General features: G+C 53.1%; 2 protein-coding genes across 2 annotated transcripts in view; both read left to right on the forward strand.

Moving 5' to 3' along the window:
- The window catches only part of GTSE1 (G2 and S-phase expressed 1), a 31,838-nt gene extending 25,968 nt beyond the window's left edge, over positions 1-5,870 (forward strand). The window contains exons 14-17 of the mRNA XM_055085706.1: positions 1,723-1,953; positions 3,377-3,581; positions 4,007-4,219; positions 4,688-5,870. Coding sequence (XP_054941681.1) covers positions 1,723-1,953; positions 3,377-3,581; positions 4,007-4,219; positions 4,688-4,771 — 733 coding nt within the window. The 3' untranslated portion in view covers positions 4,772-5,870. The remainder of the gene's footprint in view (positions 1-1,722; positions 1,954-3,376; positions 3,582-4,006; positions 4,220-4,687) is intronic.
- A 2,284-nt stretch (positions 5,871-8,154) lies between these two features.
- TRMU (tRNA mitochondrial 2-thiouridylase) lies at positions 8,155-15,348 on the forward strand. Its single transcript, XM_055085343.1, is given in 6 exon segments — positions 8,155-9,942; positions 13,562-13,727; positions 14,430-14,796; positions 14,798-15,047; positions 15,050-15,247; positions 15,250-15,348. Coding segments are annotated over 6 exon segments (1,113 nt in total). The 5' UTR covers positions 8,155-9,860; the 3' UTR covers positions 15,300-15,348.
- The last annotated feature ends 4,639 nt before the right edge of the window (positions 15,349-19,987 follow it).

A 19,987-nucleotide genomic window follows, 5' to 3' on the forward strand; every position in this document is an offset into this window, starting at 1 on the left:
AGGGTCTCACAGGTGACTCGTGTGCACCCCGTTTGAAGACCACTGGCCTGGCTCAGCCACTCAGACTCCGGTTTGAGCCCCAGTGCTGCCGCTGTGTGGTCTAGATCTCGTGCAGGTTACCGAGCGTTCTGACCTCGTTTCCCCATCTGTCGCGTGGGGATGGAACCAAGCACAGCACAGTAGAGCTGCAAACAGTAAGAAAACACACGCGCGTGCACGTGTGCGTGCCTGGGAGTCATTCACACGGAGGGCAGCCCGTCCCCTGACTGCTTTCCTGCTGCCACCTTTACTGCCACTGCTGAGGTGGGTGGGCTGCCCCCCACACGTCTGGCCCTCTGGTGACCGGGCCCCGGCCCAGCTCTGAGTGCTGTCACAGTGGAGGGACGCTGGCCCAGTGCCGCTCAGTCCTGGGCCCATCTGCTGGGGGTGGGGCAAAAGTGAGGTCACTCTGACCCACAGGAGCACTGTTCCCAAGGCTGGGCTCCTGGCACCGGCATGTGGCCAGGGTGGGAGCACTGCTTCGGACCTGGCTGGGCTGGGCTGGGCTGGGCAGGGCAAGCACCAGAGCAGGGCCCTGATCCTGGGTCTGCCCCAGCCCAGCCTGGGCCGCCCGCCGCTCTGCGCGGCTCTGGGCCTTCATTTCCTTGTATGGGACCTTGGGAGGCACTTCCTGGGCTTGGGCCAGACGCTTCCCTTACAGCATCAGCCATGCTGAGCCGCCTTCCCGCCACACACAGCAGGTCAGAGCAAGACCCAGACCTGATGGCTACTCGGCCTCGATTCACCTCCCTGTGCCTCGGTCTTCTGGCCTGTACAATAGGGAAACGGTTCCTACCTGCCGGGGTTGCTTTGAAGCTTACGTCTGTTTATATCTGTCTTTATTTTCACTGGAGTTCGTGGTGGAGCTGCCGGTGCTCAGCAGTGGAGGACGGGGGGCAGATTCCAGAAGTCTGCAGAGCGCAGCAGCTTGCTTACAGCACCTCTCCTGCCCACGCTCCTGCAGCGACCGTGTCTTTCAGTAGATGTCAAAGTTTGCGTTTAGACTCTTCTTGAGCATGCAGACTGTCCTTGATGGATGATAAATGTGTCCTCTGGCTTCCCGTGGGCTCCACGTTGGTGGGAGGTCCTTGACTTTATTTTATTTAATGAGAGAACGGTTTACTTTATTCGGCCTCTCTCCTTTATCAACAACAAAACAAACTGACAGTGAGGCAGGATGCACCGGCAGGTGAAGCCACAGGTATCGCCAAGGTGGGAAGGAGAGATGCGTGGGAAACAGGCATCCGGTGCCCTGGGTCACTCACCTGTGTTCACGCCTGATTCAGGGGCCTTAGACCCAGGGGCAGGTGCACACAGGGAGAGTGCTTGTCCGCTCGCGTGCCCAGCCGGGCCCGCCCTGGGTCTGGACTTCCTTGTGGAAATACTTAGGCCAGCAAGAGGTGACTTTGAGATCCCTGTGAGCTCCCATGAAGAGTGTTTCATGGTACCACCCATGCTGTGCAGCCGCACTGGATCAGCACCTCAAATGGGCCCACTGAGGAACCGAAGCCCGTGCCAGGGCTCCCGGGGGGTTGGTGGCAGCACCCCCTGCTCAGAGGACAGGGCTCTAATGGGCTTCGCTGGCTTGAATCTTCTGCATCGAAGCCACGGACTTTCTACCGCGTTAGCGCATGGCTGAATTGTTAGATTTTTTTGTTCTACTTAAGACTTTCGTGTTTCTAGGGTTGCTCACAGCACTCCTGCTAGATGGTCCTCAGCATCGCAGAGCCTCGTAAGCAGCGTGAGGACCCCTGTGAGCACGGGGCGCAGGTCAGCCCTGCCCACGCCTGCCAGCCGTCGACTCTCCAGCCTGCCCCTGGCGACCCCTAAAACTGTGCCCAGGGCTCTGGCTTCTCCCCTGCGTGTGTCTGCTCGGCGACTTTCTTCCGAGCCCCAGAAAAAATCTGCGGTGAGGTAAGAGTTAAAGGCTGCACTAAGTTTGTTTCAAATTCATAAAACCTCAAGCAATTATGTGCTGGGAAATCACGGTCAGGAAGCAGCCAGACTGCGGTTCATCACCGCTTCTTGGCAGCCGTGGGGGAGCCTGGCCGCACTGCACGCCCTCCCATTGGTGGGTCTCTGCAGGGAAGGCAGGCCACCTGCTCCTTGGTTGTGTTTCTCTCCTGACACCACATCCCGGGTCCAGGCCGGAGGCCTGAGCAAGCGAGGAGGATGCCTGGACCTCGTTACACCCTTGGGGGAGACCAGAGTCTCCACAGGGAGGAGCCCTGGGGCAGAGCTGCACACTCAGGAGCCGTCCTGTGGCCGGGTTCCAGGGAGAGCCCCCAACCTTGCCCTCGAGGGTTTCAGTCAGGGTGGCCACACTCAGGCTTCCTGGGAAAAGACGCTGCCCACCCTCCTCTGCCCTGTCTCCCACTCGCTGGCCCTGGTCCTGCCTCATCTGTGCAGGAGACGGAACGGGCACAGTGCGGCATCAGGCCTTGATGCTCTCCTCGTGGCAGAGCGTTCGTTGGGAAAGGCTGGGGGCACTAGTGCGCAGATCTGCCAGCAGCGGGTGTCGGGCATGTACATGTCTGTTTAGTTCTGTGAGGACAGAGAAGACTAGAAAAAGAAAGTGCTGGGCTGTGTGTTACGTGGGGGAGAAGGGACGCCAGACAGTAAGGCACAGGCCCGTGTGTGGCCAGTCACGGTGCTCTGTTCACCTGCGCTGTCGGTTTGCAGGCGTCAGCAGAGGGAGAAATTCGTTCAAATTATTATGAAGCCTTTAAAATATTAAAAAGACAAGACGCTGTATTAATTTACGGAAACTGCTGCTTTCCTCCTGTAATTCGGTTCCGAGTCATCGGGTGTCTGAGGCCCGCCAGGTGGCAGACTCCGTCCTGGGCCTGGAGATGCAGCAGGAAGTGGCGGCCCGGCCAGGTCTCCCTGCACCGTCTAACAGGAAACACAGACACCAGGGCAGCATATCTGCAGGGTGACAGGTGGATGGGGATGGCCCCGCCGCAGAGTGTGTAACCAGGGCATTCAGACCTGTCCGCGGGCCCAGGCCTTCCAAGGAGGTGGCATCCCGGGCGGGAGGGTGGACGTGGCCACAGCGCGTGGACGGAGGCGGGACGCCCGCATGTGGTCCTCGCTTGTTCCTCCTCTTTAATACCTTGCGGAAAAGGGCATAAAATAGGCATGTGGGGTCCAGACTGGTAGCTGGTGCTGAGAGGGGCCTCGGAGACCGTGCAGTCCTCCTGCAGGAGCCGGAGCCAGAGCCGGGCCGCTCTCCACTGGACGACGCTTCTCCAAAAACGGCCTTCCCGAGCCACAGCCAGACAAACGAGCGTCGCCCAGAAGTGTCCTGATGAGGTGCCCCTTTTCCCTCCCGCAGAACTGCATCAGTGAGAGAGGGTGACAGCAGGCCTGCCGCCGGGCCCTCAGACTGGTCCCCGGATGGGAGCTTTCCTCCTGCGTCTGCTGTGCCGCAGGCACTTAACTTTTCTCCAGAAAAGAGTGATTTCATTTTTTCAAAAAGTATCACCACAGAAGGAGCACTGGACGAAGCACAGCCACCTGAAGCTACAACACCCAGTGAGGTGAGAGAAGCAGACCGCGTTGACGTGTGTTGTCCTGGGCTCCCCCCGGGTGACCACGGAGTGTCATCTGTGACCCCGGCTCCTCTGGTGCCAGCTGCACCGAAGGGAGGGGGTCAGGATCTCCCACCTCTGGAGGAGGCGAAAGCTGCGTCTCCCCTGTTTCCGACCGTGGAGACGGCCAGGTTTCAAAGGGTGGGAGACGGGAAGCAGGGCAGGAGGGGGTGGACGGGCTGGAGGGCCGCGGGTGAGGAGGAGCCGTCGGTGGGCGCCGCCGCAGCCCCTCTCCCCACCAGGGCCCACCCCAGCCCTCCTTCCTTGGGTTTCCAAACTGTCAGTCGCGTGGGACCTAAGCAAAGCCCACTCGTTTTCCCAAGATGGTTGAAGAAAGATGCTGGGATCGCCTTTCAATCTTGTTTCTTGCCTAGGCTCTTCTCGTGGATGTCAAACTGGATCGACTTAGCATCACCCTGCGGGCTGCAGCCACAGCCCTGGGCGACCTCCCGCTCATCGACTTCTGCAAGACTCCGGAGGCGAGCGTGGCTTTGGGGTCTGGAAGTGGGCCCCTGGTTGACCTCCTGACAAACACCCCAGACGCCAACAGGAGGGCTGTGGCCAACCCGCGCCACGAGGTGGGACAGGTGAGGTGCGGCAGGGGCCCCGCTGGCTTTGGCCTTGGGTGGTCTCAGTTGGGTCTGCTCTTCCCCCAGGCACGTCCCGGTGACCCCGGAGAGTGGCCACTGGGGCTCCTGAGGGCGACGTGGCTCGGCTCGCCTCGCCGTTAGCGGTGTGAGCGCACAGTTCGCCAAGTCGCGGGCAGGAAGCCGCCCGGGAGCCCTCCCAGGGCCGGGGCCCCCGGGTGCTTAACGTGCGCCGCGCGAGCAGAAACGTCTGAGGAACTTGGCGTCTTCTCCCTCCAGCTGCGTACACACAATGGCCAAGGTGCCTTTCCACTGGGCCCGAGCCAGGCTCACCGAGCAGTTGGGTGCCGAGCCGCAGGGAGCTGGCCGCAGGCAGCCTGGTCTGCAGGGGACCAGTCCTTCGGGGTCTGCGGGCCGGGAAGGGGTGGCGTGGACGCTCCGTTCACCTCTGTGGCTTCTCTCCTGCAGCTCATAGACTTGGCTTCCCCTCTGATCCTGCTGAGCCCCGAGGCTGACAAGGAAAACGTGGAGTCACCACTTCTCAAGTTCTGAACGGAATGAAATCCTTTGCATTTCACTCAAAGTTACAAGAACAGTCAGTCCTAAAGTGGTTTTCCACCCTCAGAAATAAATTTTAGGAGGAATTGTATTGGAAAACTTGAAACACAAAACAGAACCCTAAGTAAAGCTGCCGTGCCTGGAGCGGGGCCGTGGGGTTGGGGGGTGTTTGGCCACCTGAGGTCACTACCGGCCGATGGCCTCCGTCCTCACGGCCCCGCTCACACGCTGGGAGCAGAGCCACAGTCGCTCCAGGTGAGGAATTTGTTTTGAACCTTTTGTATGTAAAATAGCAAGTGACTATTTTTAAAATTAAGTTTGTATGAAAAGTTAAACAGTCTAGATTAAGTTAAATTGTAAAATAAATGAAATGTATTAAAGCCTGTCTTGACGTTTAAGAATTACCCGGATTTTCAAACATGCATAGCGATTTTTATTACTAATCAGTATGCACAATATATATTATCCAAACTTTCTTTCTACAAAAGTGATTTTCAAAATTCAGTGTGAAGAAAAATTGGTTAAATGCAGACCCCAGGCCCCAGTCCTCAGGTCCGGGGCAGGCCTGGTAATCTGCACTTTGACTGGGCACCCAGGTGATTCCGATGAGATGGGCCAGAGACCACACCTTAAGGGGAGGCTGCTCTAGGGAGGCGGGGTGCGGGATGGAGAGGGAAGCGTGGGAGAGGAGGGGCTTATCTGATACTAAGGTGATAGGAGGTGTACAAGGGACGGTCCCCTCAGGGGTGCTCGCAGCAGGAGGGGGGCAGGGTCACCGGAAGGCTTACTCCCTGCCTGGAGCTGTTCTAACTTACATTTGTTAAAAACTAGCTGGCCTGAAAGCCACTATCCGTATAGATCATTCCTCACAGTCTTAATTCAGTGGCTTCACAGCCCCCAGTAGAAAAGCTGCTGATTGGACCGGCTTTGGGGGCTCCCATCCAGTGTTCCCGGCACGAAACCAGGGAACTCTGTCCCCAGAGGGCTGTGCTTGCACTTTCTCTGGTGAATGTCGTGAAGGCAAATCATCATTTGGAACGGCGACTCCCGTGGTATCAAGAGCAGAAAAGAGCGCACCGTGGGTGGCACCGCCGCACCTGTAGAGAGGGCGTCACAGGTAAAGGCGGGAATGCTTGGAAGTCAGGGTTCATAACTCGAGTCGTCCCTGGTAAACTAGCGGTTAGACTCTTGGAACAGGGCCCTCGCCCCGGGAGCACTCCCTGGCCAGCTGGAGAGGAGCCCAGAGGAGTCACGGCCGTCCACTCCTTCCCTCTTGTCTCCACGCCGGTGGGCAGCGTGGAATTCTAGAATCCACCACAGGGGTCCTCAGCTGTCTGACCCGGCCCCTCACTTCACAGGGGAAAACCCAAAATCTGGAATTCATTCAACACACATTTATGGAGACTCTGCTGTGCACACAGGCTGCATTTCTGCCGGGGGTCACGGTGGGTGCGAAGCTCATGCATCACTGTCTTCTGGGGGCGTGACGGTGGGTGGGGGAGAGGGACCAAATGGGCTCCGGCCATCCCACCCACAGCCTGGGGTCGAGCTGGGCCTTTGGCCCCGCCTGCTCCCTGGCTCTTCTCATCCCGTGCCCCCCCTCCCCCAGCTCCTCGGGAACTGCCAAGCTCTCCTGGGGGCCATGGTGCCTTGTCCAATCTACAAGTGTCCCCAGGCAGGACAGACGTAACCTGACCTGAAGTCTCTTCAAACAGATGGGAGGAGGCCCCACAGAGTACGCGCGGGATAAAGCGGTGCCGGCCACCCCGTGTGTCACCCCCTTCCCTTCCTGTCTGGGTTTCTGTCTGGCTGCTCGGGTCCGACAAAGCTCTTTTCCTCTCTGGCTCCCGGCCCCTAAGTCCACCACTGGAAGGGAGACCAAGGTGCTTCCAGAGCCCGGGGAGGGGGCCGGCCACCTCTTCCGTACAGCAGTGTCAATGGCCACCAGAGGGCCCCCCCTCCTGGGTTTAGAGGTCCAACTTCAGGAGATTTTCACCACATTTCATCAATTTCCTGGTGCAAACGCCTTCACGTTTCACAGCTCTGCCATCCACACATCTTACCTTGCTATTGGCAGACAGCACTTGGGATGTCACTGTCATTTACATGGCTGGTCCATCGTGGACCTGGATTATGCACAGTGATTAAAGACCTGGAGCCACCAGGTAGCTAAACACCGCACATTTAACTGAAAAGGAGCAGAAGAGAAGTTGCCGATGTGCCAGGTTTCCGCCGCTGTGGGGGTGGGTGGCAGCACCCCTGACCCCAGAGCCCTTTGCTGGTCAGGAAACGGCTCCGCCCCGACCCTGCACCAAACTGCCCCCGGGCGAGGCGGGGCCCCCCAGACTGAGCCCGAAGTCCAGTGACATCAGCTGGGCCACGCCACAACCTCGACTAAGCGCTCACCCTTAAATCCACCCAGGGCCAGGCATCCAGATACTGGGTTTACTCATCTCTTCCGGGAAATGCAAGACGGGATCGCGCCCCTTGCTGGCTGTTTCCCCGATGCCTTCTTCTGTGTCCCCACAGGGGCCCTGTGTCCTCCCCTCCAACCGGGGCGCTCATCCTGCCCGCTCCGGTTGGCAGTTCCTGCTTCTTGTCTCATAAATAGGGGCTTGGGGCCTTCCTCATTTCACTCAAGACTCTTAACACTATTCCTGTTCTCAAGAAAATGACTTGCCTAATAATTATCCACGTTTAGACATTTATGTCCACTGTTAACTTTTCAAGAAACTGTTAACAAATTAATGTGATTTTAACGCCAAGCTTTGGTGCGCGTGTTATTGGCCAGACTGAAAAACCATCTGCGTTTGTAGTGCCTTTTCCTCTTTTCAAACCGTGGTTCAAATCCTCCCTGAAATCAATTGAGTGAACAGCGGCAGCAGTTTTAAAACAAGAAAAACAATAGGTACAGGGCGCGTTTCAAGGATAAGAGCTGTTTTGAGAACCGTTCTGTCTTACACTCGTGTAGAGGTTGGTGTGTACCCTGGGCCCCCCTGTAAAATGGAACTGTGGGTGGAAGTAGAAAAAGCTAAGAGTCACTGATTTACAGAGTGCCTGTGTTTTGCACGTGTGGGCTGTAGCCGCTGGCATCAAACCAAATCTCACAGCCCCCTGAGCCCCGTGGCACTCCTGGCCTTGGCACTGCGCACCGACCGCCAGCTCCCTGCTCTCCCGGCTGCTCGCCCCGTCAGTCACTGGACCTCCAGCCAGCTCTGCTCTGTCTAGGTGTCCCATCTGGGCCTCTTCCTTTGCTTTCACTTACACGCTCTTCCCTTCCCACACTCTTCTATTAGGCCCAGAAAATATTTCCAGGTTCTATCACCCCACATCAGCCCCCCTGCCACCCTGTGCCAGGCCCCCATCCCCACCCTCACCCTCAGGCTCGATCGTTCCTTCAGGAACAGCTGCATCTCCAGTCCGATGGCCCCAATGCACCTCACACACTGAGGCTGACCTGGCAGGCCACTTCATCCTCAGGAAACATGCCGCGAGACACAATCAAGTCCTCCGCACTCTTTCTCATCCCCCACGTCCATTCCACCAGCAAGGGCTGTAGATTTACCTCCAAATACGCATCTCTCTGTCGCCACCATTTCCTTCCCAGACTGTAAGTGGCTCTTTTACAGGAAACTGCCCTCAGCAGGAAGCCCCTTTTCCTGTCCCTTTAGCAAAGCTATATTGTAACTAACTTTTAAACCAGGCACCCCGATGCTCTACTCATCTCTGGCCCAAGCACACCTTTCAATTTTTTTTTTTTTTTTTTTTAATTTTTGGCTGTGTTGATCTTCGTTGCTGTGCGCGGGCTTTCTCTAGTTGCGGTGAGTGGGGGCCACTCTTTCGTTGCAGTGCGCGTGCTTCTCATTGCGGTGGCTTCTTCGGTTGCGGAGCACGGGCTCTAGGCACGCAGGCCCTAGAGCGCAGCCTCAGTAGTTACGGCGCACGGGCTTAGTTGCTCCGCGGCATGTGGGATCTTCCCGGACCAGGGCTTGAACCCGTGTCCCCTGCACTGGCAGGCAATTTGGACTCTTAACCACTGCGCTATCAGGGAAGGCCCTCAAATCTTTTTTTAATCACACAATACCTTGCCTAGCTTATCAGTTCTTTCCGTAAATCAAAGAAGTAGAAATGAAGAATAAGTAATTAACATGACCAGATCTCTTCCCCGGCTTCCCTTTCAGTAATCTCCTGAATAAACCTTGTGACCAAACTGTGTGAACAAGATAACATCCAGAGGAAGATCACAGGATGGTGACGACTCTGACCGCTCCCCACCTCCCCCCACCCCCGCCCTTCTCAATGATTAACTGAGATTACTTCTCTGTTTCCCTTTGAAAACTCATGGCCGAGCAGAATCTTTGGAGGTGGTTTCTTGGGGACGCTGAGTCCCCCATCTCCCCAGACTGCCGGCATTCTGATTAAAAGCAGCTTTCCCGTCTACCATTTGTGAGTACTGATTTTGTAAGCGGAGAGCAGCAGGTCCCCCTATTCCGTAACAAGACGGCTGCTGTCACGGCCTCCCAACCAGGCTCTCAGCTCTGATCCGCAGCGCAGCCACGAACATCTTCCTAGGAACGTAACTGTGATCGTGTCGCCCCTGCTCCCGCCTGGTCTGGCCCCACACCCCGTCGCCAGGCCCAGGGCCTTCGTACAGGTCCGGGCCCTCCGCCTGCTAGTCTTCCCTTCCTGCTTAGTTAAGGTAAGGCCTGCGCCCGCTTCCAGAAGAACCCAGCTGGACATCACGCCCTCGGGGCGACCTCACATCCTTCTTTCGTTTACCAGCCTGTTCACAGGGCGCCCGCCTAAGCCACACACGACACACATACACACAGACGCAACAAACTCCGAGCGTCTCGGGCAACTGCGCGTGCCAAGAGGGAAGCTGACGGCCTGGCGGGCAGGGGGCGTGGGCGGAGAGCCGGACTCGCGAACTGAAGCCGGGGAGCGGCGGGCCAGGCGGAACTCAGGACGCTGAGAACATGCTTCCGGCCGGGCCTCTTCTGCGAGAGCGCCGCCGAGGGGCGGGACTTCCGGCGGCGGCGGCGGCGGCGGCGGCGGCGGCGAGGAAAAGTGGACGCGGGCGATGCAGGGGGCGCGGCACGTCGTGTGCGCCGTGTCGGGCGGGGTGGACAGCGCCGTGGCCGCGCTGCTGCTGAAGCGGAGAGGTGAGGCGGCCGAGGGCCCAGACCGCCCCTGAGCGGCCCCTTCTCGAAGAGTCCCGCCCGGTCGTGCGGCGCCCCGGCCCCTCACCCTGTGCCTGGGGGTCGGAGAGCGCTCGACCGCAGCCCCGACTGCTGGGGAGCAATCGGGGCCCCCGTTACCGACGCAGTGAAGGGGGGGGTCTCCGATTTCCGGGGGCCGCGTTTCTCCCTGGCTCCGAGGTCCTGCGTCCAGGGCGATGGCGGCGGCGTCCGCACTTAGCCTGGGGAGCGCTGACCTCTGCGGGCACAGCAGCCTCCGTGGAGGTCCTTGTCCTTACGACACACGACATGGCCGTCAGGCAACGTGTGCGACAAGTACCGACGGGCGGTCTGCTTATTAAATCGCGTCTGTGGTCTTGGTTCGGTGGATGACAGATTTTTGCTCAAAAGCGCTTGCGTTTCTTCAGGCGACTAACAGGTGCCCCGGGTCGGGAGCTGAGGTGAACTGCCCGTCTGACTTCTCCTTCTGTGTGGCCCTCTCTCGTTGTGAGGCCTCGTACCCCTAGTGACACTTGTGGACCCTCTGCTGTGAGCCGCCTTTCGTGCTTAGGCACTTGCAATGCAGAGTGAGTGCAAGGTTCCTGACCTGGGACGAGTGATTTAGGCGCTCCCTGTCTGTGAAGTGGAGGGAACACCTGCCTCACAGGGTTACTGGAAGTATTAGATAACATAATTCATGCAGAGACTTAACCCCAGTGCCCAGCACATATTAGGCACTCAGAAAACAGTAGTGGTTATTAGTTCATATTATTAGTAACTGTAGCTGTTGTGAAAGGTGCAATAAAAAGAGTTAAATAGCAGTATAGGCAAACTGTAGGCATATATCATTGCGAGAAAGGGGGAATCCAAGAATCACAGAGGTGGTAGTGTTTGAGCTGAGACTTGTCGAACCCAGGTTCATGTGTCCAACGCGGAGTGAGGCTAAACAGGCCGAAGGTTCGAGTTTGGAGCAGGGGAAGGTTTATTAGTTGAGGAGGTGCCAGCCTGGAAGATGGGAGACCTAGACTCCACAGATCCATGGTTGCAAGACTTGAAGGAGGAGTAGGATTTCGCTAAGCAAAGATCGGGGAGGAGGAGAGCACTTCTGGCAGTCAGCAGCGGGAGCCGGCTCTGGCCAGAGAGGGGTGTAAGTGAGGCCGTGAGGTGGCGTTTGGGGGCGGGGGCCGTTCCCAGGAGCCCCGGTTCCTTATGTCTCAGCGCGGAAAGAATTCAGCGAGAGGCAAAGTGATAGATAAGAAGGGATGTATTAGAACAGGACGCTTGTGAGGCTTACAAGCAGGCGGGCAAGAGGGTGCTGTGCCCTGAGAACTTAGTGGGTTACAGTTTTAAAATCAGAGGAAAAGTGGGGAGGGGGAAAAGACCACCTTCTTCCTCATTCTTGAGTAGACGTCAGTCTTCCATCATCAGCTCCTGCACATTGGGTGGGGGAGTTTTCTTGTCCCTACGTGGTCAAGCCAGGAGCGTCCTGGCGCAAGGAGAATGAGCAAAAAGGCGGTAACGTATGCTAAAAATGGTCAGTCATCTCGGGTTTCAGTATAATGTCACCCTTTCCTTATATTTTTGTATTTAGTACACACAGAGGAGTGTGTCCTAGGAATCATTAACTTACTGAGCTCACTGGGCAGGATGTGGGTCTCATGCCAGCATTGTTTTATTGTTTTGGGGCATGTCTCATGCTTCTGCTGCATGGTTTTGTTACTAAGCAAGCCTGCTTGGTTTTATGGTTAAGCAAACCTGCTTTCTTGAGTGATCATTAACTTACAGGGGTCTCCCATACTTTCTTCTTTACTTACAGTCCCCTAGTGGGACTAACTAATTACCTACTCTGTCCCTTTACTCTGTCCCTATCAGAAGGAGAGGCGGGTGGAGAGGTAGGTTGAGCCCTGGTTATGCAATATGTTCTATTAGGGGCTTTCAACTGTGTTGGATAGCAGTGCAGAGCCCTTGAGGGGTTCTCTGACAAGGCTGTGACATGTTTGGGGAGATGTGGCAGGTGGCCCTGGCGAGACTAGATATGTTATTTTACTACTTCAGGAAGGTAAGCTCTCCTTCCCAGAATCCAGACCGTACAGCTTCGTATTCCAGCTTCCTTGGGTTTTGCTCCTCCGTGGGAGAAGCTGATGGACGTAGCAAAGAAAAAGCCTGGTCCTCTCCACTCGGCATCGGGGTTTTTCCCAGTCTTGTTGGACGTGCGTGTTCTGTCACGTGCCTCCTGGAAAGTTAAGGACTGGCAAGGTGCTGTGGTCCCATCCTGGAGTGCCAGAGCCTGTGCCCATGTAAGTGGGTCACATCTCCAGGAGAAAGATGAGCAGGCAGGTCAGGCTATAGAAGAGGGGATTTTTAAAGCTCTGCTTGTGGAGTTGTGTGTTTGTTCTGGTTAAGCTCTTGTTCTCTGCTGGGCGCTGGGGACACGTGGGTGTACGAAACACAGCTCCATGTTTTAGTGAGCTACAGGGAGCATGGATGGGAACTACTGGCCCCTAGTGTGGTGTGCACTATAAGAGAAGCAGAGTCACGTGGTTTGGGAAGCAGAGGAGGGAGGGCCTATTACCTGCTGGGATGCGGGGGCGGTCTTCTAATGTGACCTTCTAGTATTTGGCAAAGCTGTGTCACTGAATCTCTGTTCTTTGGAGTACTGTATTAAACCTTTTACGGTCAAATGCCCTGTCTTTCATTACATTGAGCCTACCCAAAAAACAGATTTCTCATATGTGGTAGACACCTATGTAGTCCTAAAGTTGGTCTTTCCAATATTTGGTTGGGTACTTTGTAAGCGACAGAAAAGGGAGAAAACGGTCTCAAAATATACAGATAGGGCTTCCCTGGTGGCGCAGTGTTTGAGAACGATGCAGGGGACACGGGTTCGTGCCCCGGTCCGGGAAGATCCCACGTGCCGCGGAGCGGCTGGGCCCGTGAGCCATGGCTGCTGAGCCTGCGCGTCCGGAGCCTGTGCTCTGCAACGGGAGAGGCCACAGCCGTGAGAGGCCCGTGTACCGCAAAAAAAAAAAAAAAAAATACATATATATATATATATATACACAGATAGTACAGCCCTTGAAATAAAGTAGCCAAAATTTTAAATGTCTTTATGTCTGATGACTTAGAATCTAATTCTCAGATGGTAATTGGAAATAACTTTTGAAATGAGTTTACTTTTCTGATAACTGAATGGTGGTTTTTATTTGTTTTGAAAAATTGTTTTGAATTTCTGCTCTTCTTTCATTCAGTCACACATTGGCTACGCCTCTCTATGTGCTTGGCATTGTGCCTGGGAGCGCGAAGGTGAAAAAATGCCGTCTTGTTCATACCTTGGGGACGCAGGCAGTCAGTACAGCCCCACAGCGTATTGTGATGATGGAGACCTTTACGAAGTGCAGGGGGAGGGTCCGGGTGGGAGCATCAGCCGGAGAGTCAGGAACAGTTTGCACTAAGATGTGGTCAGAGCACAGAAGGCCACGTGGCAAAGGGGGGGTCTGCCAGGCACCCGTGCACAGAGGCCCAGGAGAGCTCAGGAGTCACTGCTTTTTCCACCCAAGGTTGATTTCATATACTCTCTTTGATTTGTCCTTCGCCCCTCCCCCAGGTTACCAGGTGACAGGGGTGTTTATGAAGAACTGGGACTCGCTGGATGAGCATGGAGTCTGCATGGCTGACAAAGACTGCGAAGATGCTTACAGAGTTTGCCAAATCCTAGACATCCCTTTCCATCAAGTGTCCTACGTGAAGGAGTATTGGAATGATGTGTTCAGGTGGGTGCCGTTCCCGATGCAGAAGGCTTCCCAAGGGCAGGACTGCTGTAGTCAGCCGGGCCAATGGCGTGCAGCCCGCGCTTTTTGTTTTGGCAGTGGTGCTGAAGATTATGCGTGGGAGGCCTCAGCCGCCCTCAGGGAGCCTGTGTAGAGGCCAGGCCTGCATCCCAGAGCACCCCTAGCCCTTGTTCCTGTTACTGTGCCACCTGCCAGAAGTCTCTTTAATGTCTCTGCTAAATTAGTATAAGGGAGCTAAGGCTGAGGTCTCCCACGGAAGGCTGGCTGTGACTGGTCCCTGAGGACAGATCCACTGGGCAGTAGATGTCAGGCTGAAGAATCAGCTGGGGTGCTGGTTAAACAGATACCTGGACCTGGGTCTGGGATGGGGCCCTGGAACCTGCACTTGAGCAGGCGCTTCAGGTGATTCTGATGGAGGGGGTCCTTTGGGTCTTATTTTGGGAAACGGTGCCATGGGGCCTGGTGCCTGGTGAGTGTAGGTTCAGATGGAAAGTGCAGCTGTCTTTAAACAGATATTTGATGAAAATATTGAAAATGGCTCTATACTGAAGCTCTTCTGTTCTGCAGAAAATTATAGTTTTGGTAAGACAGGGAGAAACTCTACATTAAGCAAGTAATTTAGCTGATTTATTTTTCCATAGAGTGTCTCACACTTAGAAATGAAGTCTTTTTCTTTTATTCCAGTGATTTTTTAAATGAATATGAAAAAGGAAGAACTCCCAATCCTGACATAGTCTGCAACAAGCATATCAAATTCAGTTGTTTTTTTAATTATGCTGTGGATAATCTTGGTAAGCAATTTGGATTATCTTCATTTGTCTTTTCAAAAATCATAAGATTTCTGGGAGCTGAGGTTGGTTTCAACATGTATCTGTTTGATATTGGTGGTGGCTTTCCTGGCTCTGAGGATGTAAAGCTTAAATTTGAAGAGATCACCCCAACCTTGGACAAGTATTTTCCATTAGACTCCAGAGTGAGAATCATAGCTGAGCCAGGCAGATACTATGTTGCATCAGCTTTCAAGCTCACAGTTAATATCATTGCAAAAAACCCTCACGTTAGAGGAGCAGACAGGCTCTGATGATGAAGATGAGCCGAGTGCACAGACCTTTATGTGTTACGTGAACGGTGGAGTATATGGATCTTTCAGCTGCATCATTTGTGACCGTGCACACTTGAAGCCCCTTCTGCAGAAGAGCCCCAAACCAGATGGGAAGTATTATCCATCCAGCATCTGGAGACCAGCCTATGGCGACCTCGATCGCATTGTCGAGCACTGTTACTTGCCCGAGATGCATATGGGGGGTGGATGCTCTTTGAAGACATGGGTGCTCAGACCGTCGCTGCTGCTTCCACTTTCAGTGGATTCCAGGGGCTGACCATCTACTATGTGATGTGAGGGCCCACGTGGCAACTGATGCAGCAAATCCAGAACCACAACTTCCTACCCAAATTAGAGGAGCAGGATGGGGGCACTGTGCCTGTGTCCTGTGCTTGGGAGAGTAGAAGGAAGGTCACCCAGCAGCCTGTGCTGCGACTTGTATTGATGTGTAGACACCATTCTCGTAGCTGTTAACTGTGAGTCTAGCTTGGATTAAGGGTTTGGGGGGACTTTTTTTTTTTTTTTTTTTTTTGCGGTCCGCGGGCCTCTCACCGTTGCGGCCTCTCCCGTTGCAGAGCGCAGGCTCCGGACGCGCAGGCTCAGCGGCCAGGGCTCACGGGGGGGCACGAACCCGTGTCCCCTGCATCGGCAGGCGGGCCCCCAACCACTGCGCCACCAGGGAAGCCCTGGGGGGACCATTTAACTTAGTTTCTGCGAGGTTTGAGATTTCTGTGTGAGTAGGCTTGGCACAGATGCGGCAATGTGGAAGCCCAGGAGATGGGGTCACACTTACCTGTGTTCCTATGGAAACTACTGCAATAGTTGTTCTATATGGATTTTTATTCACTTCTCAAACATGCTACTAAAGAGTGCCCCTCGACTGCTGAGCAAATGTTTGTAACTTGTGCAATGGCAGGCAGAGTGGACCAGAAGCTTAGTGTTGTGACCTGTTTAAAAAACTAAGTATCTTGAAATTAAAAAAGGAGAATATAAGATTTTCAGAGAAAGCCAGAAGTCAAAACCTTGTAAGCAGTTTCATCTTGCAGAAGGAAAGGAAGCCGTGAAAACAATAGTATTTTGTATTTCACTGGAGAAGGAAGAACTCTCTGGCGATGCACAAATGATAGGATCCCCGGGGGGAGAGAGTGTGTCTTTGTCACGGGCCGCACAGCTATAAGGACCAGCACAGTGGATTTCAGGAGAACCAACCTGAGAAAACCCTGAGGAAAGAAGTGTTGGATCACTGGCGAGAGTTGAAAGGTGAGGCCCCCAGACCCTGCTTTGCTCAAAGCAGCTCTAGTTCCAGATGTGGTTATATTTAGCGGAAGTTTCAGGAGCCCTAATTCAGAGCTTAAGAAGCTCGGCATTTAGTTTCTTATTAGTCATCCTTTTTGCTGGTCCTACTGAGACCTTTTCTCTTGCTTTAAAAGCAGGCGTGGCTTGGTCTCGGAAACGGATCTGGGTCTGTAGCTGATTCTGGGTCCTGGGTCTATTTCGTTTCTCTGGTTTGGAGCCATGTCTTAGTGGCCTGTTCTGAAAGCCCGTTTCTGCTCAAGGTCCTGCAGCCACTGACAGCTTGCCTGCAGATTCTGTCTGTTCCCAGCTTTCTGCCTTCTCATTCCCGTCTGCCTGGTGGGACATCCCTATTCCTGTTTGTTGAACCCCCTGCTGCTGACCTCCTTACTTAGGCTCCTCGTGGTATCTGTTGCTGTGCTTTTGTGAATTCAGGTTCTTTTTCTTGTCCCTTGCTGTCAGGGCCACCATAATGAGCTTCTGGAGTTCTGAATGCTGGTCTTACACATTGTTCTGGCCCATTGCAGCTCACCCTGCCACATCTGGCCATGCGCCAGGACATGCTGTGTGCCAGTGGCCCAGTGGGGTCACAGGACCACTGGCTACTCTGTCCTGTCAACACTTTGTAATGACTTAAAGGGGGACAGAGTCGGCTTGCCAACCCGCTGTGCAAGTGACCTGCCACTGAGACGACAACGATGAAAAGTCGGTTCATGGAGTTAGGTTATTTTTTACTAAAGACGCCTATGAGAACTACGAATTGAAGTCCTAACAAATTTGAATGCTGGGCTAACTAACTAACACCCATAACATGAAATTGAGTAGAGATAAATGCAAAGTTTGCTACCTAGGTTCAGTGATTAAATCTCCTGGTACAGGATTGGGAGTCGACCTAGGACCTCGAGGGGCCTCGAGCTGACTGTGAGCCTGCAGTCCGGCATCAAAGCCAGCGCAGCCCAAGTTTGCCTTGTGGTCAGGACATCCGAGGAAGAGCGGGGAGGGGTCCGCTGGGGTCCACACTGGGCAGCGTACGTCTAGTGGCTGCATTTAGTTCCAGTTTACTCGGGAAAAAGAGTGACAGGCTCATGGAGCGTGAGTTGGTTTTGATTTTGAGAGTGTGGGAAATACTCCATCTGACGATACTTTGGGGCCATCATAGCAGCACGCAAGTGTGTGACTCAGGATCACATTCTAGCTTGGGACCCCAGATGCCAGAGCTGGGGTGTGGAGAAAGATTTCACTCGGGGGAGGCACAAACAGCTCTTCACGGGGAATGATGCTTGCCTTTGTAGAGCTTAAAGCTCCTTGTCACCTTAGCTTTTCAGGGAGCCCCTAGGTGGCCATCTGTTAGGGATGCTTTGGAAGAATTTCTGCAGTAAATGTTTCTGAGTCTGAAGTTACTGTGTGAACAGTACAACACAGAATAAAAATACTCGAAACCTAGACTTCTGAAATCTTAGGGCTTCTCACAAAGAATCCTACATTTTTGCAGTGTAACTGGTGGTTCTTTAAGGAAATAAAGTGGGTTTTTTTCTCTATTAGAAAATCAATCAAGATTTAATAATGTGTTCCTAAATGTGCTTTTTCAAGTAGTTAATATGCAGCAGTTAATCCTTACTGTGTCTTTTGTTTTACACTGAGCTACTTTGGTTGGTTAAGTACCGAATCAGTTTTGCTGCACCTTCCTGGAAAAAGTCTCTTGCAATACGAAATGTCTGAATTTTTCATACAGTGCAAAGGTTCTGGATTAATATGTGCCTTGGTAGGTTCTTTCACTTTTTTGCATTATGTGGAAAGAAGAAATTGACTATGCTGGATGGTCCTTTACTGTTAAAAAAATAATATGTATTTATTAAAGAAAATTTAAAACTCAGAAGAGTAAAAAAGATAAGGGAAATTGTCACCTATAATGTCACCTCCCAGATTCAAAGGAAAAGACTTTCTGATATTTGTCTTCATTTTTTTCTGTACATTAAAAAAAGTAGAGTCATAAACTTTCTTTCCCTACTGAACAGTATCATAAGCGTTTTCCCATTAAAAATTCTGTGTAAGGTGGCACTGTTATTATGGCAATGGCACTTTAATTTACGTCATATTCTCCTGGTGTTGAATGTTTCAGTTGTTTTCAGTTTTTCCTTAGTATAAGAAACACTGAAATTAGCTTTTTGTACTTAAATCTTTGTGTGCCTATCTGAATTTTTCCTTAAGCTAGAATGAATGGATAGATACTAACTTTAGAAAGACTCAGAGATACAGTAAAATGTTGTAGCAAGATTGTATCAATTTAGGGACTTAAAGGCTGCTTATTTAATGGAATTTCAGGTGTGCCTCTATTCCCTGGGATCTGGGTGTTTGGGAGTGGGGCAGGTAATCTGCACAGACTGCCTGGTGTGAGACCTGGCATCTGTCTGCTGCTTGGTGCACCCTGGGCTCAGACTGACCAAGGCCATCAAGTGCAAGTCTAAAATTTGATCCTCGGGACTTCCCTGGTGGTCCAGTGGTTAAGACTCGTGCTTCCACTGCAGGGGGTGCGGGTTCAATCCCGGGTCAGGGAACTAAGATCCCACATGCTGTGTGGCACGACCAAAAATATTTTTTAAATAAAAATTTAAAAAATAAGGGTAGGGCTTCCCTGGTGGCGCAGTGGTTGAGGGTCCACCTGCCGATGCAGGGGACACGGGTTCGTGCCCTGGTCCAGGAGGATCCCACATGCCGCAGAGCGGCTGGGCCTCTGAGCCATGGCCACTGAGCCTGTGCTCCACAACAGGAGAGGCCACAATGGTGAGAGGCCCGCGTACCACAAAAAAATAAAAATAAAAAAAAAGTAAGGGTGGGGCTAATGGCGGACTCCGGGAGGGCTCACACCAAGGAGTACTTCCCAGAACTTCTCCTGCCAGTGTCCCTGTCCTTGTGGTGAGCCACAGCTGCCCCCCGCCTCTGAAGGAGACCCTCCAACACTAGCAGACTGAGCTCTGCCCACCAGAGCAGCACCCAGCTCTACCCACCACCAGTCCCTCCCATCAGGAAGCTTGCACAAGCCTCTGGGATAGCCTCATCCACCAGAGGGCAGACAGCAGAAACAAGAAGAACTACAATCCTGCAGCCTGTGGAACAAAAACCACATTCACAGAGCCAAAATGAAAAGGCAGAGGACTAGGTACAAGATGAAGGAACGAGGTAAAACCCCAGAAAAACAAATAAATGAAGTAGAGATAGGCAACCTTCCAGAAAAAGAATTCAGAACAATGATAGTGAAGGTGATCCAGGACCTCGGAAAAAAAATGGAGGCAAAGATCAAGAAGATGCAAGAAATGTTTAACAAAGACCGAGAAGAATTAAAAAACAAACTAAGCCTAAGAGACCTCTGGGACAACATTAAACGCAACAACATTCGCCTTATAGGGGTCCCAGAAGGAGAAGAGAGAGAGAAAGGACCTGAGAAAATATTTGAAGAGATTATAGTCGAAAACTTCCCTAACATGGGAAAGGAAATAGCCATCCAAGTCCAGGAAGCACAGAGAGTCCCAGGCAGGATAAACCCCAGGAGAAACACACCAAGATACATAGTAATCAAACTGACAAAAATTGAAGACAACTTATTAAAAGCAACAAGGGAAAAACGACAAATAACATGCAAGGGAACTCCCATAAGGTTAACAGCTGAATTCTCAGCAGAGACTACCAACCAGAAGGGAGTGGCATGATATATTTAAAGTGGTGAAAGAGAAGAACCTACGACCAAGATTACTCTACCCACGAAGGATCTCATTCAGATTCGACAGAGAAATCAAAAGCTTTACAGACAAGCAAAAGCTAAGAGAATTCAGCACCACCAAACCTGCTCTAC

The sequence above is a fragment of the Physeter macrocephalus genome, chromosome 6, assembly GCF_002837175.3.
Source record: "Physeter macrocephalus isolate SW-GA chromosome 6, ASM283717v5, whole genome shotgun sequence".
In the NCBI taxonomy this organism is placed as follows: domain Eukaryota; kingdom Metazoa; phylum Chordata; class Mammalia; order Artiodactyla; family Physeteridae; genus Physeter; species Physeter macrocephalus.